This window comes from Pseudorca crassidens, chromosome 14 (genome assembly GCF_039906515.1).
Source record: "Pseudorca crassidens isolate mPseCra1 chromosome 14, mPseCra1.hap1, whole genome shotgun sequence".
Classification (NCBI taxonomy): Eukaryota; Metazoa; Chordata; class Mammalia; order Artiodactyla; family Delphinidae; genus Pseudorca; species Pseudorca crassidens.
In genome coordinates, this window is record NC_090309.1 from 10,179,485 (window position 1) to 10,206,978 (window position 27,494).

General features: G+C 50.5%; 1 protein-coding gene across 2 annotated transcripts in view; it reads right to left on the minus strand.

Moving 5' to 3' along the window:
• Window positions 1-2,745: 2,745 nt before the first annotated feature.
• Window positions 2,746-27,494, minus strand: part of KCNIP3 (potassium voltage-gated channel interacting protein 3) — a 94,050-nt gene continuing 69,301 nt past the window's right edge. For both annotated transcript variants that reach the window (XM_067704306.1, XM_067704307.1), the window contains exons 3-9: window positions 16,691-16,815; window positions 16,169-16,238; window positions 15,840-15,910; window positions 10,650-10,757; window positions 9,808-9,912; window positions 8,998-9,060; window positions 2,746-8,485 (exon numbers count right to left, since the gene is read on the minus strand). In XM_067704306.1, coding sequence (XP_067560407.1) covers window positions 8,438-8,485; window positions 8,998-9,060; window positions 9,808-9,912; window positions 10,650-10,757; window positions 15,840-15,910; window positions 16,169-16,238; window positions 16,691-16,815 — 590 coding nt within the window. In that variant the 3' untranslated portion in view covers window positions 2,746-8,437. The remainder of the gene's footprint in view (window positions 8,486-8,997; window positions 9,061-9,807; window positions 9,913-10,649; window positions 10,758-15,839; window positions 15,911-16,168; window positions 16,239-16,690; window positions 16,816-27,494) is intronic.

The following is a 27,494-nucleotide window of genomic DNA, read 5'->3' on the forward strand; positions in this document are numbered from 1 at the left end:
GGCGGGGCTGTCTCCCCACTCTTCCACCCCTTTACCTGACTCACTCCTACTCATCTGTCAATGAAAAAATAATCAGTTGATCTAAGAAAGAAATGGGAAATTTTATTTGAGCCAAATTGAGGACTATAACCCAGGAACAACAACTCAAAACAAAATGCATTTCCATTCTTCATACCCTCCTTCCACTGAAAACACGCCTCGCATTTTCCTTGCATATTGAAACGTTTCCCTGATTATTTTAGTAGCTTTATTCCATATGTTATAATTCTTAACCTTAAAACCTTAACCTCTAGAGAAAACCAAGAAGTAATTGTGAACTGTTTGTCATATCAGGATTTCCTGATTGGCACTTATGAATGTATTTTATAACCTCTAGAAACATATACCTTCTCATAGAATTTTTCTTCAATGTGATACAAGAATTGGCGGGCTTTGGATTATTCCTGGAGCCAGACCTCTGGCCCTATAAAGACTAGATTTGTAAAACAAAGATAGTTGTTTTTTTTGTTTGTTTGTTTTTTTGCAGTACACGGGCCTCTCAATGTTGTGGCCTCTCCCCGTTACCGGGGCACAAACCCACGTCCCCTGCATTGGCAGGCGGACTCTCCACCACTGCGCCACCAGGGAAGCCCTGGATAGTTGTTTTTAATTCCTCAATGAATTGGGTGGCCTCCTCAACAATAGCAAAGGACTGACACACCCATTCACCTATGCTGGAATGTTTTACCTTCCCTCATTTAGCTTAAGGGAAAAGCCTCCTCTCCCTCAAAAAAGAATTCCTATCAGGCTCTAAACTTCAGCTATGGTCAGTTTATTCAGACCCGTGGCCTCTCATTTTGGTAATCCATTTACAAACACTTTTGTGGAGCCTCCCTGGGTTAAGAAGTTCTTTAAACAAACTGTGGCCCCTGGTTCGGCCTTTGATCTGAGGAAATTTGCCTACAGCCTCAGGTGGTTCCATTTCTAAAGGTAATGATTTAATAGGGTCTTCTGAGTGGAAAGGCAATTCAGACGGAAGATTGAGTACCCCAATAAAGGAAGACAGAGGGGAGCAGTAGAGCTTTAGGCACCTTTTATACCATTAATCTTCGATTAGCCTGTACAAGTCTTTCAGTGAGGCTAGTTGGGAATTTTGAGGCCTTTGGGGGCTTCTGCATACCAATTTCAAAAGGTACAATAATTTAAGATGAGAGCTCCCTAAAATTTCAGCCATTTAGATGTTTCTCCACTTCAAAGGATCCAAGGAGCTAGCCCTACAAATATTTTTCCTTGCTAACCTAATTTTAGAAAAGTGAAAAGCACTTACCACTGTTGTTTCCAGTAGACCCTGCAGGTGCAGATCCAGAACACTGCCGGCTTTAACTGTGCGCTCAAAATTGTTTTGGAGTGCCCAGAGAACCCCATCTTGGCCATTTTAGGGCCCGATTTCCTTTAGTTCCCAATTTAGTACTTGCAAGTATATATAAATCCAGCTGATATTCCCATAGGTGGCTGTTTGCATGGAAGCTGTCTGGCCTTTGAGGCCCAATTTCCCAGTATTAATTTTGCGGCCTAATTCAGATACGAGTTACGATCTGAACAACTTTCTGAGGACAGTGTGGTGGATTGCGTGTGTGCTGAGGAGTTACCCTTGGGTCAGTTGGACACTTACATGGCCTGGTTTCTCCCTGGTGCTGCCAGAGCTGCTCCAGGTCTTTGCTCAAACCTGCCAACCCCACCTTTAGCCGGAGTTAATGTCAACCTTTAAGTTAAAGGGTCCAGAGATAAGAAAGGAAGCTACAAACAAACCCCAGGTGGAACCAGCTGGGACCACAAGGTGGTGATGAATCTGGCCTCCAACACACCCTGAGTTCATTACATGTTGATTTCACTACTTTAGCATATTAAATGACACACCTGGACCAAAAAAGGCTAAAAAGGGGGCGGAGAAGGCACCGCCCCTTCCCCAGTAGACTAATGCGGATGCCTTCCCATTATTAGCCTCCTCCCTCCTCCCTTTGCTTTATTTTTTTTAATTAAACCCCTCTCACCAGGTGGGCGAGAAGTTGATCTATGAACTTAGTTCCTGCTTCTCCAGTCTTTGGCCACTGAATGCAGCTTGTGCTGTGTCCATCTCAGCTTATTTGCCTACTTGAACCCTAAGGCAAAAAGAACCCTCCCCTGCAGAGGCAGAGAGCCTCGGCCAGGCTAGGGCCCGAGCAGGGTCCATACGACTTCATTCAGTAAGAGTGTGACAGCCTAAAACCGTCAGGGGTGCTCGGAGCGCTAGGTTACCAGCCTCTGTCTCGCCGCCCAGACGAGCAGTATTTACTTAAGGTTTGACTGGGTCTCCCTTATTCTTCAGAGCTGAAGAATTCAGCCTCTCATTTCAGTAGCAAAAGTTTTGTTCAGACCATATACCAACTCATTTTGTTTTTCGATTTAAGCTCATTTTAACAAAAAACCACCTATATTTCCCTGGGCCTCTTACCCAAACCCCCTAGGTCCTGCCTAAGAAATGCACAGGTGCCCCTTAAGACTCCAAGTCTTAAGCGAAGCAGCTCAAAATTTTCAGGATCATCACTCAAACAATGAGATCCGGATATGAGGAGAACTCCCCGGCACACCTGAGGAGTACCGAGAAGCCGGTGGGGCTCAATGGGCCATGCTGGTTCTGGTTCCGGGTAAACTCCAGGTGCCCTCTGGCAGGTGTCTCTGATATCCTGCCGGCTACGTCATGCATATCAATGAAAAACCTAGTCGATCTAAGAAAGAAATGAACATTTTTATTCGAGTCAAATGGAGGATTATAACCTGGGAACAGCATCTCAGAAAGCTCTGAGAACTGTTCCACTCATTAGAAGTCAACGCATAGTTCTATCAGTTTTTTGAGGCAGAGGGCTGGACATTAAATGACACATTATTGACAGTTTACACAGTCCAGACCTAAGCGTCATCGTGGCCCCTTACAAGATCAAGAAGGAATGTTATCTTTTAAGGAATAGTCTTGTTGGTGCTATGAGAATGCTGCTCAGGCCAGCTGAGGCGCCCCACACTGCCAGCCAGCACAGCTGTGTCAAAGAGATTTTGACCCTGGTGCCGTTGACAGCTGGCCCTTGACCCTGCAGGCTCAGGGCCTGAGACACGCACACCCCCGCCTCCCTCCTCCCCCACCAGGCTGTCGCCGTGGCGTCCTTCCCTATGACCTTCAGTGCAGCAGCCTTACTCATCAATCCCCTCCCCCTGTGCCACCCGTCTTGGGTGCCCGTCTTGTGGGGGGCTCCAGGGGGGAATGCTTGCAAGATGTCCACAGCCAGGCAGGGGAGACAGCGCCGGACGTGCCGGCCCCAGGCCCCCCTTCCTTCAGGGCCCGCTGGAGTCTGCCAAGCACGTTCACCACCCACAGCCTGACGTCAGTGGCCGTAGCAGTCGAGAATTTTTCAGCTGAAAGTACCAGTCAACCCAGTTTTAACTGGCTTCGGGGGGAGGGTGAATCCTATTAGTGACTCTTATGACTGAAGAGTCTAGAGACTGGGGAGTGGGGGGTTGCTTAAGGTGCAGTTTGATTTTGAGCTCAAGGGCTGACCCCCACCCCACCCCAGTCTTGTTTTCTTCCTCTTCACCCCTCAGTCAGGCCATCTTCTGCACTGGCTGCATTCCCATGCCTCCTCACAGTGGCAAAACGGCAACAACAGCTCCAGGACTCACCCCTCAGCTTCAGATAGTGAGGAAGCAGCGTCTTTCCCCAGCATTCCCAGCACAGGTCTCCCAGGGCCTCATCAGCTGCAATCAGGTTGGCTGCCCGCCCCCCAGCCAGCCACTGTGACTGGGGAGTAGGGGGGTGGGTAATGCACCAGTTGACTTGGGCCTGGTCTTGGAGGTCGGGTGGACCCCAGGACTGCACGGATAGACAGTGGAAGAGGGACCCTCGGGCGCTGCCAGGAGAAGAGGGAGGATGCTGCGGAGGCAGAAGACTGATGTCCAATCAGCTGACCTTCCTCATTGCCCCCATGGCGCCCACATCGGTGGGAGAGGAGCTCCCAAAGGCCTTTTCTTGCCAGGGGAATGGAGGAGGCCATGTCAGGCAGGGGGATGGGCAGACATAGATCCTGCAACCACAGGGGTTCAATAATGTGCAAAGCCAGCCAAGAAAGCTGGACAGAGGGAGCCCTGTGCCCGGGTCGCGGTGTCAGAGCAAAGACAGGTAGGGCTGGGGCAGGAGAGTTAGAGGGAAGGTGGGCTTTCCTGCTAGAGGAACAGACGGAACAAAAAGGCACAGCCCGGTTCTAAGGCTGGCGGCCCTTGGCAGTCGGGGCAGCTGTCAGGGGGCGATCTGTGGGTCGGATGGTTCCCCGGGCTGCTACCACCACCCAAGAAAGGGCCGTGATCAGATGCCTGCTCAGGAGGCCCTGAATCCTTTCCAGCGCCACACCGGGCCTTCCTGCCAGGCCCACTCCCATTACACGGTCCCTCCAGGACCTCGCGGCTCTGGCCAATGGCTAAGTAGTTTCTTCCAGTTGCCCTCATCTTGGCTGGCTCTGGTTCCAGCCCACAGACACTGCTCCCTGTGCAGATTGGGCCCTGACTCTACCCCGCTCTCTTCTTCAGTCTCTGAACCACAGAGCTCGCTCTGCAGGCAGCTAGAGTCTGCACATTCTCTGTTCAAAGTCCACGTGATTATAGCTGATCACGTGAAACCGGAGCTGGCTGGCCTCTGGTGCTCCCCTAACCCGAAGGGCCAGGGCCCCTGTGAATTGGCGAGAGGGCTAGGAGGGGGCCCAGGACCCACTTTGGGTTGGCAACTGTGTCCAGCTCAGTGGACTCTGTGTGTGTGCCTGTGGAATCATTACTTGATATAATTTTCTGAGAGAAAACCAAGTGGAGAATGAGGCTGGAATATGAAAGTGTCTTTGAGGTCTTGAAAGAAATGACAAGTAGCTTCCCTTCCAGGTCGGTTTTGGGGGACGGTGTGTGTGTGGGGGGGCGACCCTAGGGCAAGAAATTGGTGACAAGGCTGGTGTGTGGTACCGTCGCCCCCTGGTGGTCAATGGGAAGCAAAGCACTTGGACCCAGAGGTTTTGCCTCCAGGGAACCTGAGGCCGTAAATTTTGTAACAAGGGCCTTCCTCCATAGGTCTTTGTGAGAATGAAGGGGTCAAGCCAGGCCCATGGGATGCTCAGCTCTTACTCCTGGCCCTGGGCAGGTCAGTGCGGCCACACACTGAGGGGTGGTGGGAGGGTGGGGTGTGTGGATAGCCTTAGCCAGCTGGCCCCCAAATGGGCCTTGGGGTTACCAGGGCAACTGCGGACCATCACAGATTCATTTGCAGCACCTGGAAACTCCTTCCGAAAGGTCTGTCCTTTCTCTGGTGGCTTATTGATACGAATCACCCTTCTACAGAGAGGCTAGGAAATCATCATCATCAATCATCAGAACGATCCTATCAGAGATGGTTCTTCTGCCCATTTTACAGATAAGGCAACTGAAGCTCAGCCAGGTAAAGACATGCTTAAGATGAGACAGGAAGCCCCACCGTGAAATGGGTGGCTCAGTGCTGACACCTGGCCTGGGGCCACCCGCCTGGGTCCAAGTCCTGGCTCCACTCTTCAACGGCTGAGGGGGCCCCAACATCTTTCAGCCCAGCTTTCCCGGCTGTGCCCAACAGGCTATGGCCACGGCAAACGTCCTCAGCACAGTGGCCAGCCCGTGCAAACGCAGGACATCCCATCCCAGGCAGCAAGGTCAGGGCTCCCTTGCCTGGACTGTGCCAAGGCCCTGGGGCTCCGGTAGACTGGAGCCTTCGGTGTGTCTGGTGGTGGAAGGGGGCTCCCGCCATCTATCCTCCCGGTTACTGATGACACACCCATCAGCCGAACAGTGGCGGTGACGTCACATGGCCTGGGCGCTGGCCCTTGAAGCACTAGCAGACCCCTCAGAACCTCCGTCTCCCCATCCCTGAGTTGGGGAACCCCTTCCTCTCCTCCCCTCAGCTTCCCACTTCTTGCCCCTCCTCTAGCATAACCCTCACTGACCCAGGAAAGGAAGATGTCTTCAGGCAAATTCTGCTTCTGCCCTGTGACCTGCACCCTCCAGCCAAGGGGACACGCAGAAACGACTTCCTGGAACTGGCAGAGAAATGACTTGGGAACGAAATACAAGTGGCACCTCAAGGAGTCACCCTACCTCGTGGCTCTGTGTACAGGCTGCAGGGCTGGAGCTTCTCATAAATGCTTCCCAACCGCGGGCATCTCTTCTTCGCTCCGCCTTCACTGATAGCACACTGGGAACTTGAAATTGAGCGTGGAAATCGGCAAACGCTACAATTCGGGGAATGTTAAACATTTACCAGTGTGGCACTGGGCAGAGGCCATGCCTCATAGCGGGGATGGGAGGGGCTGGACCAAATTTCAGAGTCGGGATAAAGCCAACAAGAGTCCCTCTCCTTTGTCAAGTTTATTTTATTAAAATATACAGGACTGAATATTGGTGGGCGCTGAGAACAGGCACCACCCGCCTAGGCTGCTTCCAAGGGAGACACTTTCTGCCATGCAGACATGCGGCCAGTTTGCATCCCAGAGTGGGAGCCAGACCCCTCCTGGTTGGACGTACAGCCAGTCTGGCCCAAGGCCGGGGTGGGCAGGGCATGGTGGTGACCCTCTCCTTTGGCCTTGGCCCCTGAGAAGCAAAGCCACACCAGCTGGGAGGGCTGGGCTGAGGGGGTGGGGATGGGGATGGGGGAGAATATCCCTGAGCCGGGGAAAGCTGATGCCCTCCTGGAGGAGGGGAGAGGGAGCCCCCAGTCAGACTGGAGATGGGTGTCAGTGCAACTCCAAGGGGGAGGACCACCTGTGTGTGGGTACCAAGGGGTCCCTGCGGCCGAGCCAGGCCAACCTCCATGGCCTCCGCCACCCTGCCCTTCCTCTGAGGGCCCTGCTCACCCTAGGGCCAGGCCTGAGCAGAGATGGGGTGGCAGCCGATGGAATGTATGCTTTGGGAATGTTCCTGGGACGGTCCGTACTGCCTGGGACTGGGTTTCTTCCTGGGGCGGCCTGGGCAGGCGGGAGCAGCCTCTCTCTCTCTCTCTCCTGGAAGTTTCTGTTGACCTGCCACCCGGCCTCTGGCCCCTTGGCCCTCATTGCTGGCGCTGGCTTCAGGCTGACGCCGGCCTCCATCCTCAGAGCAGAACCCAGCCAAGCAGAATCCCCGGGGTTTGTGCTTTTGAACGTTGGTGAGCTGGGATGGGCGGGGGGTGGGCTTCAAGCCCGCCACTGCTCTGAGGCACAGAACTGACCCTCCACAGAACCCTGGGGCCACCTGATGGGGGCTGGTGGCACCCAGCCCTCAGCCCAGCAGGAGGACATGGGCTCCCCTCGTGGGCTGCGGCCTGAGCTGCTGGGGGCGTTTGTGCTTTTTGTATGGGGTTTGGGGTGAGTCTGTGTGGAAGCACGGCTACAAGGCTCCAGGACCGTAACCAGGAAGAGGGGGCTCATCCAGGCTGCTGGGCTCAGGGAGATGGGGGCCAACAGGAAAGAGGGAGGGAGAAGTCCCTTCCCAGGCCTGCTCTGCCCGCCCGGGCTTCCTGGGGGTCAGGCTCTGAGCCATGTGACCTCTTCCCAGGACCCACAATGACCTGGGTGCCTGAGGGGTGTGGGCAGGCCCCCTGCTGCATCCCCACTGAGCCAGCCTGGGGAAGGGGAGGTGGAGTTGGCAGACGGTTCCCCTCAGGTTCCCCACCAAGAAACCCCCAGCTAGAAAGCCCCCTTCCTGGGGTGGAGGAGAACAGAGCCCACTGGTCCCTCACCACCGGGGCTCCCACCAGCTCAGTGGACCGGCTGGCGTCCTGGGACCCAGGGAAACATTTCCAAGAAGCAGCTGCCTCTAATTACCACCTCTTTCCTAGTCTGAACTCCCTTGACCCCCAGCTGCCCCTCCGGGGTCCTGGGGTCAGAGCCATCCTGGAAGTGTAGTCAGTGGGCAGGGAGTGGCTTGGGGAACGAGAAGGCCAGAGCAGTCTTCGGAGCCTGGCCCCTGTGTGGTGGGAAAGGAGGGTGGCAGAAAGGAGGGGCGAGTGGGCTCCCACGGGAGCGGCCTTTGCTCTAGAGCCTGGACCCTCCTTGGCAGGGGAGGCAACACACAGCGGCCAGTGGCCTGAAGACATGGCTCTTTCAGCTGCCCACTCGGAGGCCTGGGAGGGGGCTGGTGGGAGCTGTGTGGCTCTCATCACCTGGACCCAGGTCCCAGCCAGACTCAGCCCCTCCCTAACCTTTGTCCCCCCGCACCTGCGAGCCCAGAGGAAGGATGTGCGTGTGCGTGTGCGTGTGTGTGTGTGTGTGTCTGCAGCAAACTATTCACTTTGTGCAAATATATTAGAAACAAGTTTCTCCTGGAGGCTGCTCCTGGCATCTTTGGGGCAGAGGTGGTAACAGCCACTCAGGGACACCCCTCGCCCACAAGCGTCCTAGATGACGTTCTCGAACAGCTGCATGGAACTCATGATGTTCTCGTCCTGCATCGAGAGAGGACGAGAGGCCTGGTCAGCTCCGGGCTAGCAGGGCCCAAATCCAATGTCACTGTGAGCAGATTCTCGTCAGGGACCTGGAACCCTCCAGGGACTCTGCCTGTCTCACTGGGCGAAGGGGGAGCTGTCAGGCACAGCCTGTCTCCAACCCCAGGGCCTGATGGTCAGGCCGTCTGGGAGCTGTTAACTCACTGATGGACCAAGCCGTCCCACCCCCGGCTGAGCGCCCAGATGGAGGCCGGGGGCACCCGAGGGGCCGCCCGGGGGGTGAGGCCGACGGCCGAGGCCAGCGGAGGCCCGGCGTCCTGGCCCCTGAAGGCGCTCTGCATGGGAGTGTCAGCAGCAATGCGGGGGCTCCAGGCTCCTTCCCCAGTGTGACCCTGTCCTGAGGGCTCCACGTCTCTCCCCTCTGAGGGGAGCCGCTGAGGGACGTGTGCCCGGCTGGGCTGTGGGCTGGCAGGGGCAGGACACCGGGGTCCCCAAGCCCTGACGCCGCCTACCTTCTGACAGGTCTCCAGGAACTCATCAATGGTCACCACCCCATCCTGATTCCGGTCCATTTTCTGCAAGTCAAGCCACGCCTTCAGTGAGTCTGTGTCCCACCAGGCCGGCCCCTGCCCCAGGCCTGAGGACGTGCCAGGGGGCGGGTGGTGGGCTCCTTCCACCCCAACCCGTCCCCTCTGTCCTCTCCCCGGGATCCAGGCCACGTAAAGTGCCCTCTCCAGCCACGTCCACCACGCGGCCGACCTCTCTGGGGTCTCCCCAGTCTGTCCCCCACCCCGGACACTTTCCAGCAGCTCTCCCGGGCTCCTGCTCCCCAGAAAGCAGCCCCGTGCTTGTCGGACCCCCTCACCTTGCTGACAGGCAGCCAGGGCAGGTGGAGCAGCTGAAGTCAGGATGGAGGCATGTCTAAAGGACCCCCAGCAAGTGAGAGGCGGAGCCCTAGCTCCGTCAGTCCCCACGGATACAAAGCAGTCACCCCGACCCTCTCCTCCTGCAGAGAGGTCCCTGGCGGAGCGGGGGGCAGCTCTTGGAAGGCACAAGAACACTGCTGGGGGGTGTCGGCGACCTTGGAATATGTGAGCCCCTGCCTGCTCTGAGACGCAGTTTGGCAGATCAGTGAGCGGGGATGGCTTTAATCGTTCCTTGGGATCCGGACAACCAGCCCGATGGGGGATGCAAGTTGAACCTCCTCGTGGGGGCGGGGAGGCCCACAGAGGGGAGTGGCAGGCCCAGGACTGCCCTAAGAGCGGAAGCCCCTTCCTCTTCCAGCCGCCCTTCCCCGCGCAGCCCGGGGCTGGAGCGCTCACCTGGAAGAACCTCTCCACGTGCTCCAGGGGCGCGTCCTCCCGCAGGATGGGGTAGGTGTGGCGGCCCATCATGTCATAGATGGACTTCATGATGGCCAGCATCTCCTGCAGGGGGGCCGGAGGGGCTGGCCTGAGCCTGGCTGTAAGGAGGTGGGGTGAGGGTTCGAGGGTCTGAGGGGAGGGGCTGCATCCAAGTGTGGGGGGCACCTCAGGGGCGGTGGTGAGTGAGTGGCCAGGGCTGTGGGAGCTGGAGAGAGGCGAGCTCACCCTCACCCAGTCCACTCAGCGCAAGCTTCTATCTCTCCAAGAGCAGTTGGAGCTAGATTTTTAATGCAATCTCCAGAATTTGAAACGGTAGCAACTATTTCAGAGACAGAAAAATGTTTGGGCCAGACGAAGCCAGACTGTGGGCCTGTGTGGTCAGGCACCCCCCTGCCCCCGTCTGCACCCTGCCTTAAGGGACCACACTGCTCTCCCTCAATTGGTGGGAGCCAAGGCCAGCTCCCACCCCTGCTCCCAGCTTCTCCACTTGTGTCTCCCTCGGGACCTCTCCATAAGAAAGGATGATCCAGGACACCTGTTGAACGGGATCGAGACACGTGGTGAGGGGCACCAAAGCTCCACGTCCCCTGCACCCAGGTATCCAGGCCTGAGAGCCCGGGAGAGGAGGAGAGGTCCTGGCTGCTGTCCCCTCCAAGGCCAGGCTGTGAGCTGTGTCTCTGGCCAGGGAGCAGGGACAGGAAGCCAGGGCAGCAGGAGAGAGGAGGAGAGAGGCTGGGGATATAGAGCAGTGGGGTGGGGGGCAGACAGGTCACTCCCAGCCTCCCCAGCCACCCCCGTACCTCTTTGGTGATGTAGCCATCCTTGTTAATGTCATAAAGGTTAAAGGCCCACTTGAGTTTCTCGTGGACTGTTCCTCGCAGGAGGATGGAGAGACCAACCACAAAGTCCTGTGGAGGAAGGGGAGGGGGAGGAGTGACGGTCCAGCGCTCAGATTCTATTTCCAGTTCGCGGTGTGGCTTCCACTGAAATTCACACCTGTATAGGTGAGGCACCTCCATCACAGAGCGGGCAGATGGTGTCCATCAGGTCAATACAGTGTGAGTGTGAGTGTGTGTGTGTGCGTGTGCCTGTGAGTGTGCATGTGAGTGCGCATGTGTGTGGCGGGGATGGCACAGTGGCTGGAACTGATCATCTCAAATAAAGACACTCAAACGTATGGTGTCTTAGACCCATTTAATGCATTGCCACTGACAGAGAAGGCCTCGGGGTGCTCCTTTAACGAAGGGGGTGCTCTATTTTCACTTTACCAAGTGTCTGCGTGTCAAGCTGCTTAAAAACTTACAGCTTAAAAACTAAACTAACAGTGCTCAGTTCTGGGGTCATGCTATACCTGTGTGCAGTCACAGGTGTGACAGACAGTTTATTACTAATGCGAATGAACGTTCGAATGGCTTCCGTGTGAAAACTTCAACTGTTTTTTTATAACAGTTGGTAGGAAGCAAGTCTTTCCTCCCCCTTCCAGAAGGTTTGCAGGTTAAGCCCTCCCTGCCCCATGGGGTCCTTTCAGGCTGCTCCGAAAGAAGGGGAGCAGAGAAGGGCTGTCTATGGGGGGGAATGGAGGACAAGCAGGGAGGGACAGGGCTTTGCACCACGGGGCTTGGTCCCACTCAAATTTTATTTTATTTTTTAATTTTTTATTTATTTATTTTTAATTTAAAAATTTTTTTATTATTATTATTTTTTGCAGTACGCGGGCCTCTCACTGTTGTGGCCTCTCCCGTTGCGGAGCACAGGCTCCGGACTTGCAGGCTCAGTGGCCATGGCTCACGGGCCCAGCCGCTCCGCGGCATGTGGGATCCGCCCGGACCGGGGCACGAACCTGTGTCCCCTGCATCGGCAGGCGGACTCTCAACCACTGCGCCACCAGGGAAGCCCTCAAATTTTATTTTTTATCTTTTTGGCCACGCCATGTGGCTTGCGGGATCTTAGTTCCCTGACCAGGGATCGAACCCAGGCCCCAGCAGTGAAAGCGCTGAGCCCTAACTCCTGGACCGCCAGGGAATTTCCCCCACTCAAATTTTAGATTTTCTGGATTAGAGGAAGCCTGTATCATGAGAAAGGAAGACTAAGGGAAACAGAGAAAAGCAGTCTGGATGAAACAAAAAATTATTCCAGGAGAAAAAAATACTTAACATAAACTATTAGATTCAGAGATTAGATATCTGGCATCCCTACAATAAGAATAGGATGCTATAAAAAAGGAATACTTGGGAACAAAAAAGAGCTCTTGGAAATTAAAAATGAGAAAGCAAAATGACAGACTCAGAAGAAGGGCTGGAAAAGCACGTGGAATCTTCCATAAAGCAGCGTGAAAAGGCAGAGCTGGAAAATAGGATAGAAAGGCGGATAATGAGAGGTCCACTCCAGAGGGACCGAAACTTGACCAGCTGGAGTTCCAGGAAGAGCCGGAGGAAACGGAGGGAAGCGTGTCCAAGAGGCAATGAAGGGGAAGACTGAGTGTTCAGGTCCTGCCAAGGACCTAACGATGCGGGGAAACAGCCCACGGTGTGACCTGCAGGCACGTATCACGAGACACTTCAGAAAACGGGTGCAAGGACAGGATCCTACAAGCTTCCAGAGAGGAAAACAAAACCAAACAGAAACAACAACAACAATAACAAGATCAGGTCCTGTACGCAGGGTCGGGAATCAGCAGGACGGCTTCCGCCGTGGCTCTGGTCCCACACAACAGATCAGGCAAGAGTGAGAACGGAACGAAGTCACTTCCGGGCGTTCAAAGGCTCAGAAATTCCCTCCCACGTACTCTTCTGTAGGAAACTCCTGCAAGACATGCTTTTGAAAAGAGAGAGTAAAGCAAGGGAGAAGAAGATGAAGGATTCCAGAACCAGGAGACCCAACCCAGGAGAGAGGGGAAGAGGTCCCCAGAGGGCACCCAGCACCAGGATGATGGAGCTGGTCGAAGGCTAGGGAGATGCCCGTTCAGATGACTGGAGAAGGACGGCGTTGAATCACTGACGAGGTCACAGACACCAGGCAAACGACAAATCGGGACCACAGTTAACTGAAGGCAAAATAAAAATGTGTGCAGGGAAGGGGAACATAATCACAGTTCACTGCAAGGCTCATCTGGGGAACAAATTCACATCACGAGTAAACCGAGAGCGCTTATCCAATCTGAACTCCATCGTCCTGGAAAGCCAGGGGATGGCAAAGGCGTGTGTGCAGAAGACCCAACTCCCCACCCGTGCAGGGAGTCAATGGGCAGCATCTAAAGCTGGGCAGTCGGGACGGAGCAATAACACGATGCTATTAGGCGACAAGAAGACAGAGTGACAATCGGCTAAAACAAGGGAGGTAGTTGCTTCTTTGGGTATATCTGGGGGGTGGTAACCGCTGTTGTTCCAAAGCACATCCTGTAAGTCTACTGGAGCCTGAAAGTCCTGTGTGTGTATAAGTGAAGAAAATAAAGATGTACGAAGGGAGAAACAGTGTGATATTTCTTATGTGCCTGAGTTTGAGGAATGCCAACCACTGAAGCTGAGCTCGTGTGTGATTTACAGAAGTAGTGAAGAGTCAGCGCATTCCTGAAGCCACATCACGCCTCTTCCCTGGGGTCTGACGGGCTTTCCCAGTGGGAGGCAAAGGCTCGGACTCCTAAGCTGGGCACCAGGGAACGAGTGGGTCCCGCACAGTACCCACTCTTCCCGTGTGGGCATGGGGGAACCTCGGCACCACTGTCCTCCCATCCAGTCTCCTCAGATGCCGTGTAGCCACACTCAGCCACACTCAGGACTGTCCCTACTCGGTGTCCCTTAGCGGGTGTGTAGGATGATAGGGACGGTGCTAGGAGAGAGGTGGGTCGGAATGTCCCTTGCGAGACCACTGGCCCGTCCCCAGTCACACACAGAGGACCCCAAGTCTAGCCAGCCCACGTCCAGGTGCTGGTTCTACATTTCCAGCCGCACACAGCACAGCTTCACGTGGGACTGCCGCTCGTCCGAGCTCCTTGGTCTCAATGCTGAGGTGTATGAAGCCCATCGTATCCACAGCCCCTGCTCTGTGCTGTCCCTGAGCGGCTCCTCAGTGACACGGGCTGGGACAGCCCAGAGCGCAGAGCAGGAGCTCAGTGTGGGGCGGGGGTGATTAGATCACGGGGCTGCAGGCCTTCCCGAGGGTACTGACCACAGCCATCATCTGGCCAGTGGCACAGGGAGCGAGTTACTGCAGGGGCAGGTAATGGACGGGGCAGCCACCAGGCCTGAGGTTTGCTTGTTCTGCCGTCTACTTACTCTTTCAGGTGAGGGCAGGGAAGTTACAATATTTCACCATATCAATAAACTCGAATTAACATGTATGTGTATTATCCCAAGAATATACACAAAGGATGGGATCATTGTAAATATCGATAAGCTGACCTGACTTTCTGTTTTAAGAGCACGTTGAGAGGTTTGGTCTGAGGGAGCGAGGAGGGCTGAGTGTCTCCCCCCAACCCCTCTAGATCCTTCCTGACCACAGGGATTCCCCACCCACGGTGCACCCAGGATCAGGCCCTGCCCGTTGGAAGGCCCCTGGGAGATACACGGCCCCCTCCCTTCCTGAAAAAGGCCTCCTAGGCAGAGCATTGATGTCAAGATGCCGAAGGTGAACAAACAAGAAGGTCCCCAAGGTAAGCAAGCCTCCCCATAAGAAATCGGAGGAATTAATTTCAAGAGGGAGAAGCATGACCTTCTGAGAAGGTGCCTAGCAGAAGGGGGTCAGGTCAGCGCCCCTGCGCAGCCACTGACAGCACCTCCCCAACAAAGACCCACCATCGACCCCCTTAAAGGGACCACGGTGAGAGAGGCGACCACGGGAGGGTGATGGAGACCTTCCTGACACCCGCCGCTATGCGGGGGCCCTGCTAAGCTGTCTGGTCATCTGATTCCTGAACGAGAAACCATCACCGAAGTCCCTGTTGGGTCCGTCACACAACTGCTTCTCACACTTCATTCCCAGGAGCCTCGGGCACCTCTTAAAGGACACACAAGAAACTGGCCACAGGGGTGGGACCAGGGAAGGAAAATGGATTTTCCCTGTTTACTCCTTTGTACTGATTGAATTTTTACCATGTGCAGGCAAAACTGAAAACAAAAAGGCTGAAAACACTATAAGTTCACAAATCCACTAAGGGTGTGGCCCGGGGAAGGTGAGACCCCTGTGGTCACAGAGCTGGCGGTGGCCTTGGGCTGCCCCACCCCGGCCGAGGGTCAGCGAGCGGGCCTGCTGGAGCGATAAGGGAAGCCGAGAAGCATCTTGAGTTATTATTACCCCAGCTGGCACAGGGGCTTTCTCTCTCACTTTCCCGTCAGCCGCCCTTGGCCTTGGAAGCCGAGCTGGGGGGTTATCGATCAAGCCTGGCTCTCAGCAAGGTTTTCCTCTCCGAAGAGGTTTCAGCTTTTCTCCTGCAGCTATTTTTAGGGGCCTGGGCTCCACAGCTGGGGCCTCAGTGGAGCCCACGTGCTGCCCACACAGAACCCAGGCAGGGCGCTCCTGGGGGCAGGCGGCTGGGGCGGGGGTGGGACAGGCAGGCTCGCTCACAGTGCTGCTGGGACGACCCCTGAGCCTGCTCGGGCAGGGATGTTCTGCCTGTTTTCGGGCAAGGGGCTAAGTTCCAGGGCAGGGTGCCCGTATCTCCTTAGCACAGACCTCTAGTTAAACCTTGCCCCCTTTTCAAATGCAAATTTACGTTGGGTCACTACCGCCTCAGTGCACCTTAACAGCTCCCTTGGCTTGGCGGGGCTGGAATGGAAGGAAAGGCTGAGAATAGGGTAGCCAGACGGCAAAATCAGATTTCACTGACTTCACAGTCAGGCCCAGGGCCAGCCAAGCAGAGTCCACTCGTTCCCTGGGTGACGCACTGGACCGTTTACACCAGGGTCATGTCTGAGCCTCTGGTGGCCCCGAGGGGGTGGCACCGTGGCCGGGAGATGCAGGACCAGGGGACATGGGAGGGGTCGACAGGGACCTACCTCAAAGCGGATGGCCCCGTTCCCGTCTGCATCGAAGGCGTTGAAGAGGAAGTGCGCATAGGTGGTGGAATCTGGGGAGACCAAGGGCAAGGCTGGGAGTGTCGGGACCGCCTGAGCCCCTACCCCCAGCACCCTCGGTATATTGCTGCTGAGGCCTGGGCTGGAGTCCCCCCCTGCCTGCCGGATAGAGGCAGCACCGGGCAAGGGATGCTGGGGAGGGTGTGTGTGGGGGAGGGTCCCCTCCCCATAAAAGGGATGCCCACCCTCTGCAGGGCTGCCACAGGGAAGCGGGAACTTTGGAGGAACTGGGGGCCTGGCCTCAGACTCACCTCCTTGAGGGAAGAACTGGGAGTAAATCAGTTTGAATGTGTCTTCATCCACCAGGCCCGTGGGGCACTCCTGCAGCAGGAAGGCACCCCTCTCAGTAATCCCAGCCACCCCCCTCCCACACCCTGACTCCACAGGGCCTGGGCTCTCTCCTCCCTCTGGGGGACACCTGCCGCCTGAGGCACCGCTGGGCTCCACCAGCCCCGTGCTGGGGAAAGCCTGGGGGGTGGGGTGGGCACGGCGGGAGGGGGTGGTGAGTCCCCTCATGCCAGGTTGGTCCCTCTGCAGGTTCCTCCCCTGCACCAGCATCGAGACACACAGAAGGGGGTGTGGTGCCTCAGAACACTGACTCTAGGACCTGGCCCACCCCCCAGACAGCTCTCCCACAAAACACAGGCCCCATAAAGGCCCTGGGACATTCACTGTGCCATGGGAAGTGTCAGAAGGTCTGCCTGCGCCCTGCAGCCAGGGACAGGAAAGCCAGGGGGATCAGGGCCTCTCCTGGGGGGATGGGGGGCACTCACATTCTTGAAGCCCCTGTAGAGGGACTGCAGCTCCTTCTTGGTGAACTTGGTCTGTGCCTGCAGCTGGTCCAGCCCCTCCGGCTGGTGGCGCACCGTGGACAGCTCCAGCTCACTGTCGCTGCTGTCTGGAGGGGGATACAGACCCAGGAGGGTGGAACATGCGGCCCCGCCCCATCTTGCTCCAGTGTAAGGGGCAGAAGTAAGGGGTGGAGGGACTCTCCTCGAGCGACTACCATGTACAGTCACCCAGGCTGTGCACTGCACAAATGTACAGGCTACAGAGGAACAGCACACTCAGGAGTTGTGCCTCCTGGTCTCTCTGCTGCCCTGCTCCTCACATGGAGTGGGCCCTGCCCGCTGGCCCCACCTTGAGCGTGGGATGGGGATGAGAGCTGGGAGCAGGCCTTGTCCTGGAGAGACACTGAACAAGGGGAGGTGGGAGGGAAAAAAACAGCAGACAAGCACAGGGGACCTCGACCTTCAAGATCCAATTCCTGGACCACCTCCTCCATGCGCCTCTCCCCGCCCCGATTTCCCCCAGGAACTGGGAGGGCACTCCTCTTGGCTCATCCAGCCTAACATGCTGCTACCCAGCCGCATGGGGTCTGGGGCTTTTATTCACATTTGAGTAGGAGGTCAGGCTTCAAGGGTCCGTAGGGCAGGGACCAGATCTTCTTTTTAATAACAACGCATCAAAATATTAACTAACCATGGCTACCTTTTGCAGGGGAGGTAGATTTCAGGTGATCTTTCATTTTTTACTTATGGGGTTTTGGTTTTTTTTTTACATTTTCCTAATTTATTTTAGTACGGCACATATCGAGGTTATAATATAAAACAAAGCTATAAACAAAACGGCATTGAATACCTACCCCTTGCTGAGTAGCAGGCTCACATATTATAGAACTTCCCACTGAAATGAGCAGCGCCATCCCCACTGCTCTGTCACCATCCCGTCTCCCCTCTTCCCCAAGGAACTGTGAGCCCATGGTTACCCGCACAGCTGTTTGCTTGCTCCCACTGCAGGGTGAGCCCTGCAACGCGGCCTCAGCAGTCAAGGCTCTGTGATGGTAGGAGCTTGGGGAAATTTTCTTCTGTGAAGTAGGAAGCAACTTGAGGGTAAGGATGGGGCGAGGGGAGGAGGTACTGGAAATTTAGAGAGAAGGAAGGAAGGAAATAGCCCTCTTGCAGAATGGGTGCATGGATGGACCAAGGCAACAGAGCCTGATTGCCGGGTAATTTGCAGAGAGCTCTTGAGAGGCAGTGCTCCTGGTGGAGGCCCAGGCACGGAGCTGGCCCAGCACAGGGCTCAGCCGGATCAGGCTGGGTGTGTGAGGCTCTGCAGGCCCGGGGTGGGTCATCAGGGAGGCTGCCTTACCGGGCTCACCCTGCAGCGTGCCAGACTTTGACCACAGTGGTATTAAATTAGAATCGAAAACAATAAGATCTATTTAAAATCCCAAATATTTAGAAATTAAAAAACACACTTTTTTTTTGGCTGCACTGCGTGGCTTGCAGGATCTTTTTTTTTTTTTTTTTTTTTGCCGTATGCGGGCCTCTCACTGTTGTGGCCTCTCCCGTTGCGGAGCACAGGCTCCAGACGCGCAGGCTCAGCGGCCGTGGCTCATGGGCCCAGCCGCTCCGCGGCATGTGGGATCTTCCCGGACCGGGGCACGAACCCGTGTCCCCTGCATCGGCAGGCAGACTCTCAGCCACTGTGCCACCAGGGAAGCCCATGGCTTGCGGGATCTTAATTCCACGACTGGGGATTGAACCCAGGCCCCAGGCAGTGAGAGCGAGAGCACAGAGTCCTAACCACTGGACTTCCACTGTTTAGGGAATTAGGGAATTCCCTAAACAACACACTTCTAATTAACCCATAGGTTAGAGAAGAAAAATCACAAAGAGAATTTTGAAATATTTTGAATTAAATGATAATGAAAACAACATACCATAATTTTCTGGAGGCAGGTAAATCTGTGTTTAGAAGGAAATTTTTAGCTTTACATTCCTTTATTAGAAAAGAAGATAGGTGTAAAGCCAGCGATATAAGCTTCTAGAATCTAAAAATAAGAGCAAATTAAACTCAAAGTTATAAGAAAGGACATAATAAAAATAAGAGTAGAGGGCTTCCCTGGTGGCGCAGTGGTTGAGAGTCTGCCTGCCGATGCAGGGGCCACGGGTTCGTGCCCCGGTCCGGGAAGATCCCACATGCCGCGGAGCGGCTGGGCCCGTGAGCCACGGCCGCTGAGCCTGCGCGTCTGGAGCCTGTGCTCCGCAACGGGAGAAAAAAAAATAATAAGAGTAGAAATTAATGAAAAAGAAAACAGGCAAACATAGAGAAAAAGCAATAAAGTCATTTAGAAACTCAATAGGCAAGTCATAGACTGGAAAATATATCTGCAGTATGCATATCTGGCAAAGACTCACTTCCAGAATATAGAAAGCACTCCTGCCAATCAACAGAAATAAGACTTAATAACCCAATTTTTAAAATAGGCAAAAGACTAGACCACTTCACAAAAGAAGAGATACAACTGGTCAGTAAGCACAGGAAAAGATGCTTGACAGCATTCATTGTCAAAGAAATGCAGATATTCCAATGCAAAATACCCAAGGATCTATCATTTCAAAAACACTGACAACACCAAATGTTGGTGAAGATGTGGAGCAACTGGAACTCTCATGTAATATATTGTCGGGGAAAGTGTAAAATGGTGGAACCATCTTGGAGAACTGCTTGGCAGATTCTTATAAAGTCAAACATACCTCAACTTTATAACCTATTTACCTAGGACAGATGAAGACATACGTCCACAAACAGACCTGTACAAGAATATTTATAGTAGCTTTATTAATAACAGTCCCAAACTGGAAACGACTCAATCAACAGAAGAATGGAACTGTGGCACATTCACATAACAGAATAGTATACTCCATTTAAAAAAGGATGAACTACTGATATATACAACAACGTGGATGCATCTCAAAAATTATGCTCAGAAAAAAGCAGAGATAAAAGAGTTCATACTTTATGATTCCATTTATATGGAATTATAGGACAAGTAACAGTAACGCATGGCATTAGAAAGCAGTACAGCAGGTGGTGGTTAAAAGGGTGTATACAGTTGTCAAAATTTACTGAACTGAACATTTAATATCTGTGCATTGTACTGTATGTAAGTGATACCTCAATTAAAAAAACATACTGCTTAGACTTTTGCCTTTGGTCATGATGGGGTAGTGAGTGTTAGACTTGCCTTCCCACCACAATCAACTTGAAAACTGGAAGAAATGTGTGAGGCAAGTATTAGCTGGCTTTGGACTACAGCACAGGACTACAATCTTTGGGAGGAGGAAACATATGAAGTGAGCTCCACATTCACCCTGGATATGGGCTGGGGATGCTTTCTGTGACGTGGGGAAATGCTGATGAGGCAGAGATCAGAGTTTGGGGCTGCTGAGACAGATGGACTTGCAGAGCAACATCCTGGAGGGGAGGGAACTGCACAGAGATGGGGCCCCAGAAGTCTGTGTGGCATTTCCCTTGGGGCTTTGGCCAAGAGCTGGGCTACACATGTTCTGAATGAGACTCCGTAAGGCCCAGCTGTGAGCAGCTGTTGGGGGGTAGTAGGACAGAGACCTGAAAAGACATACCAGAGTTCATGCAATGATGAAAAAAGTTGGGAGTTCTGGTTCATCTAGAATGGAGACACTTCCCTATGAACTTCAGGCATTCAGCTGAAACCCCAGAAAGGCCATGCCCTGGGAGAAAGCACCATGCTCTAGAACTAAGAACAAAGTTAAGACGAACCTATTCTAACAAAGTCTAAAATAAAGTCTGTGCTGATGAAGGGATCTGCCAGGAATTTAAGTGCCTGTCAAACTAAAATTCAATGGCTTTATGTGAAGATAATATAGTCCAGATTCCCTACAATATACCACTCATAGTAGCCATCATATAATAAAAACTGAAAAGACACGAGAAGCAGGAAAATGTAACCCAATGATCAGGAGATAAAGCAACCATCAGAATTAACAGGTTTTTAAATTATTAGAATTATTATTTAAGTTTAAAACAATTACTACCAATACGTTGAAAGTATTAAGGGAAAGAAAAGTGAACAGATGGGAATCTTAGCAGAGAAGTAAAAACTATTAAAAAAAACAAAAAAAAAGAACCAAATGGAACTTCTAAACCTGAAAAAAACCTCAACATCTAAAAAAAAAATTCACTTGATGAACTTAAGTTTAGACACTACAGAAAAATAGGTCAGTGACCATAAAGACAGGTCAATAGGAATTATCCAAATTGAAAACAAAGAGAAAAAAATACTAATAAAACCATGCATAGAGTCTTAATGACAATATCAAGCAGCCTAATATGTATGTAATTAAAATACCAGAAATAAAGGAAAGAGAAAGTGGGACATAAAAAATATTTGAATAAATAATGGCCAAAATTTCCCCAAATTTGTTGAAAAGTATCAATACACAGATTTGAAAAATTCAGTGAACCCAAAAAGGATAAATAAAGAGAAAACCACACATAGGAACATCATGATCAAACTGATGGAAGCCAAAGATAAAGAGGAAATCTTAAAAGTAGCCACTGGAGAAGGGGAGGTCCTACAGGAGAACAGCAATAAGAAAGACAGCTAACTTCTCATGTGAAGTGATGGAGATCAAAAAGACAATGGAACAACACTTTAATTCTTTAAAGAAAAAAATCTATTAGCCTACAATTCTACGCTCAGTGATCTTTCAAAAAAGAAGGGTGAAATAAAGGCATTTTCAGATAAGTGAAGGCTAGAGAATTTGTTGCCAGCAGAATCGAACTACAAGAAATGCTAAAGGAAGAACTTCAGGATGAAGGGAAATGACATCAAATGGAAATCAAGTTCTGCAGGAAAATAACTGGCAGCTAACAGAAATATTTTGAACTGGATGCATATGAAAAGATATATCAGAATTTGTGGGGTGCAGCTAAAACAGTACTTAGAGGTAAATGTAAAGCCATAAATGCCTATTTTAGAAGAGAGAAAAGATTTTCAATAAATAATATAAGCTTCCACCTAAAGAAACTAGAAATAGAAGAGTAAAATAAACCCAAAGCAAGCAGAAGAAAGGAAACAGGAAAAGCAAAAATCAATGAAATTGGACTTCCCCAGTGGCGCAGTGGTTAAGAATCTGCCTGCCAATGCAGGGGACACAGGTTCGAGCCCTGGTCCGGGAAGATCCCACATGCCGTGAAGCAACTAAGCCCGTGCACCACAACTACTGAGTCTGCGCTCTATAGCCCGTGAGCCGCAACTATTGAGCCCACATGCCACAACTACTGAAGCCCGTGTGCCACAACTACTGAAGCCCACACGCTGCAACTACTGAAGCCCGCGCACCTACAGCCTGTGCTCCACAACAAGAGAAGCCACCACAATGAGAAGCCCACACACTGCAACAAAGGGTAGACCCTGCTCGCCGCGACTAGAGAAAGCCCACGCGCAGCAACAAAGACCCAACGTGGCCAAAAATAAATAAATATTTCTAAAAAATCAATGAAACTGAAAACAAAAACCCAGCAGAGAACGTCAATGAAACCAAAAGATGGTTCTTTCAAAACATCAATAAAATTGATAAAACTCTAGCAAAAATGAAAAAGAGAGAGAAGACACAAATAATTGCTATGAGGAATGAAACAGGGAAGTAAGTATACACTCTCCAGACATTAAAAGGTTAAAAAGGAAATATGAACAAGTCTCTGCTCACAGAGACTTCAATAACCTTGATAAAGTGAACTAATTCCTAAAAAATCACGAACTACCCAAATTCACCCAAGATAAAAAAGATAACCTGAATAGTCCCAACTGATATCTCTCATTAACATAAATGCAAAAATCTCAGCAAATTGAATCTATTGATGTATAAAACAAATAATACACCACACCAAATGGATTTTCCAGGAATGTAAGGTTGATTCAATATTTGAAAATAAATCAACATAATCTATTCTACTAATAGTCTAAAGAAGAAAAAATATGTGATCATATCAATTGATGTAGAAAAAGCATCTGACAAAATTCAATGTCCATTCATGATAAAAAAAACCTCGCAGAAAATTAGGAATCTAAGGGAACTTCCTCAACTTGATACAAGGCATCTACAAAAAATCTATAGGTAACATCATAATGGCAAAAGACTGAATGTCTTCCCCCTAAGATTGAGAACAAGGCAAGAATATCTGCTCTCTCTTCTCCTATTAAACATCATAATGAAAGTCCTAGCCAGTGCAAAAAGGGGGAAAAAAATAAGAAAATGCATACCAGTTAGATTAGAAAGAAAAAAACCCAAATTAACCCTATTTGCAGATGACATGATTATCCATGTAGATAATTCCAAAGAATATACAAAAAATCTTCTATGGGCTTCCCTGGTGGCGCAGTGGTTGAGAGTCTGCCTGCCGATGCAGGGGACACGGGTTCGTGCCCTGGTCCCGGAAGATCCCACATGCCGCGGAGCGGCTGGGCCCGTGAGCCATGGCCGCTGAGCCTGTGCGTCCGGAGCCTGTGCTCCGCAGCGGGAGAGGCCACAACCGTGAGAGGCCCGCGTACCTCCAAAAAAAAAAAAAAAAAATCTTCTAGTAAGTGAGCGTAGCAAGGTCACAGGATACCAAGTCAACACACAAAAATCAATCACATTTCTACAGATCAGCAATGTACAACTGGAGACCAAAAATTTAAAAACAATACTAATTACAATCACTCACCCCATAAATGAAATAGGGAAAATAGGTTAAAAATATAAAATAAATATAAATAATGATAATATAAAATAAAAATATAAAAATAAATAGGTAAAAAATCTAACAAAACATGCATATAATCTGTTTACTGAAAACTACAAAATGCCACTGAAAGAAGTCACAGAAATCACATAGGTGATGAGACACACTGTGTTCATGGATTGGAAGATGCAACATCATAAAGATGTCAATTATCTTCAAAATGATTTCCAGATTTAACATAATTCCAATAAAAATCCCAGGATAATTTTTTCATAGATACAGACACACTGATTATAAAACTTAATGGTTTTATAAATGGTTTTAAAGATATTTAAAACCACAATGAGGGACTTCCCTGGTGGTCCAGTGGTAATCAATCTGCCTTACAATGCGGGGGATGCGGGTTTGATCCCTGGTTGGGGAACTAAGATCCCACGTACTGCTGGGCAACTAAGCCCACGCGCCACAACTACTGAGCTCATGCGCCTCAACTAGAAAGCCTGTGTGCCCCAAGCTACAGAGCCCACGTGCTCCGGAGCCCGTACACCACAACTAGAGAGAAGCAGTCACACCACAGTGAAGATCGCGCATGCCTCAACAAAGATCCCGCATGCCCCAACTAAGACCCGACGCAGCCCAAAACAAAACAAAACAAACACCCACAATAAAATACAACTACACACCAATCAGAATCACTTACATAACAAATATTGTCAATATCAAGTGCTGGTAAGGATCTGGAGTATCGGGAACCGTTATACTTTGCTGGCAGGAATGAAAATGGTGCCGCCTCTCTGGAAATCAGCTTGGCAGTCATTTATAAGCATACACTTTCCATACGGCCCAGAAATCCCACGCCTGGTTATTTACCCAAATGAAATGAAACCTAACAACGTTTATGCAAATGTTTAGAGCAACTTTATTCACAATTGCCAAAAACTGGAAATAACCCAATATCCTTCAGCTAGTGCATGGATAAACAAACGCTGGTACATCCGTAAAGTGGAATACGACTCAGCAGTAAAAGTGAACGAAGTGTTGGTACACACAGCAGCACGAATGAATCTCAAATGCATTAGGGAAATGAAAGAATCCAGACTCCAGAGGCCACGTAATGTATGACTCCAATTATATGACATTCTGGAAAAGATAAAATTATAGAATATCACAGGGAAGGAGGATATATCAGAGGCTGCCAGAGGCTGGGGGGCAAGGGAGGGGTTGACTACACATGGGACAGGATGAGGAGGTTTTTTGTGGTGAGAGAACTGTTCTATATCTTGACTGTGGTAGTGGTGACATGACTATCTATTTGCCAAAATTCATGGACTGGACATCAAAAAAAAAAAAGGCTAAGTGTACTGTATATAAATTAGAAAAAATAAAATAAAACTTAGAATAGTTGCCTCTAGGCAAAGAGGGAAAGGAGGGGATAAAAGGGAAAAAAAATAAATAAGAGATGGGTTTTAAGTGGGTCAAGACTGATACTGTCCCGTGAAGTTAATAGAGTCAATTAACTTAATCCTCTGCCCCTGGGGGCCAAAAAATAAAATAAGACAAAAATCCCAAACCAGCTGCTATTTCTTTCATCGAAAATCCAGAAAACAAAACTCCGTTGACCCTATTTTCCCTCAAGCTAGTGCCTTTTTCTGTCCTTTAACGCACTGTCTTCACTTCCTCTCCTCCCAGTCTCCCTTGATCTTAACTTCTATGGGGCATCCGCCCCACCGCGCCACGCAAACTGCTTTTCTAAGATCACCAGTGATCTCCACATTGCTAATCCAGTGATCAGTACGGTCTTCTTGATTCCTAAATCATACAAGGACAACACAAGTATGAAAAGTAGTGACAACATGGACGAACTTTGAGGACATTATGCTAAGTGAAGTAAGTCAGACATAGAAAGACAAATACTGTATGATCTCACTTATATGTGGCATCTAAAAAAAAGCCAAACTCAAAGAAACAGAGAGTAGATTGGTGGTTGCCAGGAGACGGTGGGGGTGTGTGTGCGGTGGGGATTGAGGGATGGGGAGATGTTGGTCAAAGGGTACAAGAATAAGTTCTGGGGCTTTCCTGGTGGCTCAGCAGTTAAGAATCCACCTGCCGAGGCAGGGGACATGGGTTCGAGCCCTGGTCCGGGAAGATCCCACATGCCACGGAGCAACTAAGCCCGTGTGCCACAACTACGGAGCCTGCGCTCTAGAGCCCACAAGCCACAACTACTGAACCCGTGTGCCACAACTACTGAAGCCCGTGTGCCTAGAGCCCATACTCCGTAACAAGGGAAGCCACTGCTCGCCGCAAGTAGAGAAAGCCCGCGCGTAGCAACGAAGACCCAACGCAGCCAAAAATAAATAGATAAATAAATTTAAAGAAAAAAAAAGTAACTATCCAAAAAAAAAAAAGAATAAGTTCTGGGGATCTGTAGTACAGCATGGGGACTACAGTTAGCAAAACTGTATTGTATACTTGAAAGTTGCTAGGGGAGCAGATCTTAATTGCTCTCCCCACAATAACAACAAAAATGGTAATTATGTGAGGTGATGGATGTATCAGCTAACTTTATTGGGGTGATCATTTCATAAATGTACACAATGCTACGTGTTAATTATATCTCAATACAGCTGGAAAAACAAACAAATAAACAAAAAGAAAATTATGTGCCCATTTCACTTTTGAACATAGATGCAAAATCTTAAACCAAATGTCAGGTAACTGAATCCAACTGTATTATTTTTTTTAAAGTACACCAGGATCAAGAAGGTTTTATTTGTAAGAGTATAAGGAGAGAAAATCATATGAAGATCCTAATACAGAAAAGGCATTTGATAAACCTCCACATCTATTTATAATTAAATAAATAGACAAAAACTCTTAGCAAGCTAAGAATCAAAGGGAACTTTATTAACTTGATGCAGCTTATATTTGCGAACCATATATTTATTTACAGACGGTATTAGGTTTAACGGTAAAGGCTCAGACATATTTTCTTTAAGATTTGGGACAAGCCAAGGTTGGCCACAGTCACCACTAATTGATGTCTGGCCAACGCTCTAAGGAAATCTTGAAAAAGGCAAAAAACCCCCCAAAAACAACAAAAAAAAACCCCAAACAGTGTAAGAGTTGGGAAGTATAAGATAAAACTAACACTATTTATAGATGGTATGGTCCCTAGAGTGACAAAAAGAATCAATATACCTGAGAGTTCAGTAAGGTTGCCAGATGCAAGATTAATTTATGAAAATCAACAGCAATTTTCTACACCAGTAATAACCCCTTAAAAATATAATAAAAAAGATAACATTCATAATAGCAATAAAAATTAAAAGTATCTAAGTATTAAGCAAAACTTGAAGGACTGCTATATAGAAAGATAATCTGAATAAATGAGACATTCTATTTTAGATAGGACCATAATAACATTATAAAGATGTTATTTCTCCTGTAATAAACTGTACATTCAACACCATCTCAAAAATCCAGTTGGATTTTTTGAAGACCTTGATAAATTTACTCTGAAATGTATAACGAGGAATTAAAAAATCCATCAAAATCTAGAAAGGAAGAGTAAAGAGGGAGTTTTCCCTATTAGATACTAACACATATTCATAATCACTGCAATAACAATTGTGAGGCTGGTGCAAGAACGGACGACAGCTCCATCCCGCGGGTGCTCATGCCGAAACCCTGGGCACAGACCTTCCTCCCAACACTCGATCCCCACGCAAACCCTGCCAGCGCGACCCTCAACCTGCACCTGCCTCTGAGCCCCTCTCCCACCTCCACTGCCCCCACCAGGCTCCAGGGCTCCATCATCTCTCCCGGCTTCTCTCCCTGCTTCTGCCCTGGATCCCATCGGTCTATTTTTGAAGTCGTGCTGGAGGAAGCTGCTGAAGACATATCCTCAGGTACCCCTCCATGCTACAACCTCCTGCACCAAAGTCCTTAAATGGCCAATAAATGTGCTCCCCCGCCCCCAGCTCTGACCTCATCTCCCAGGTCCCTCCCTTTGCTCCCCCC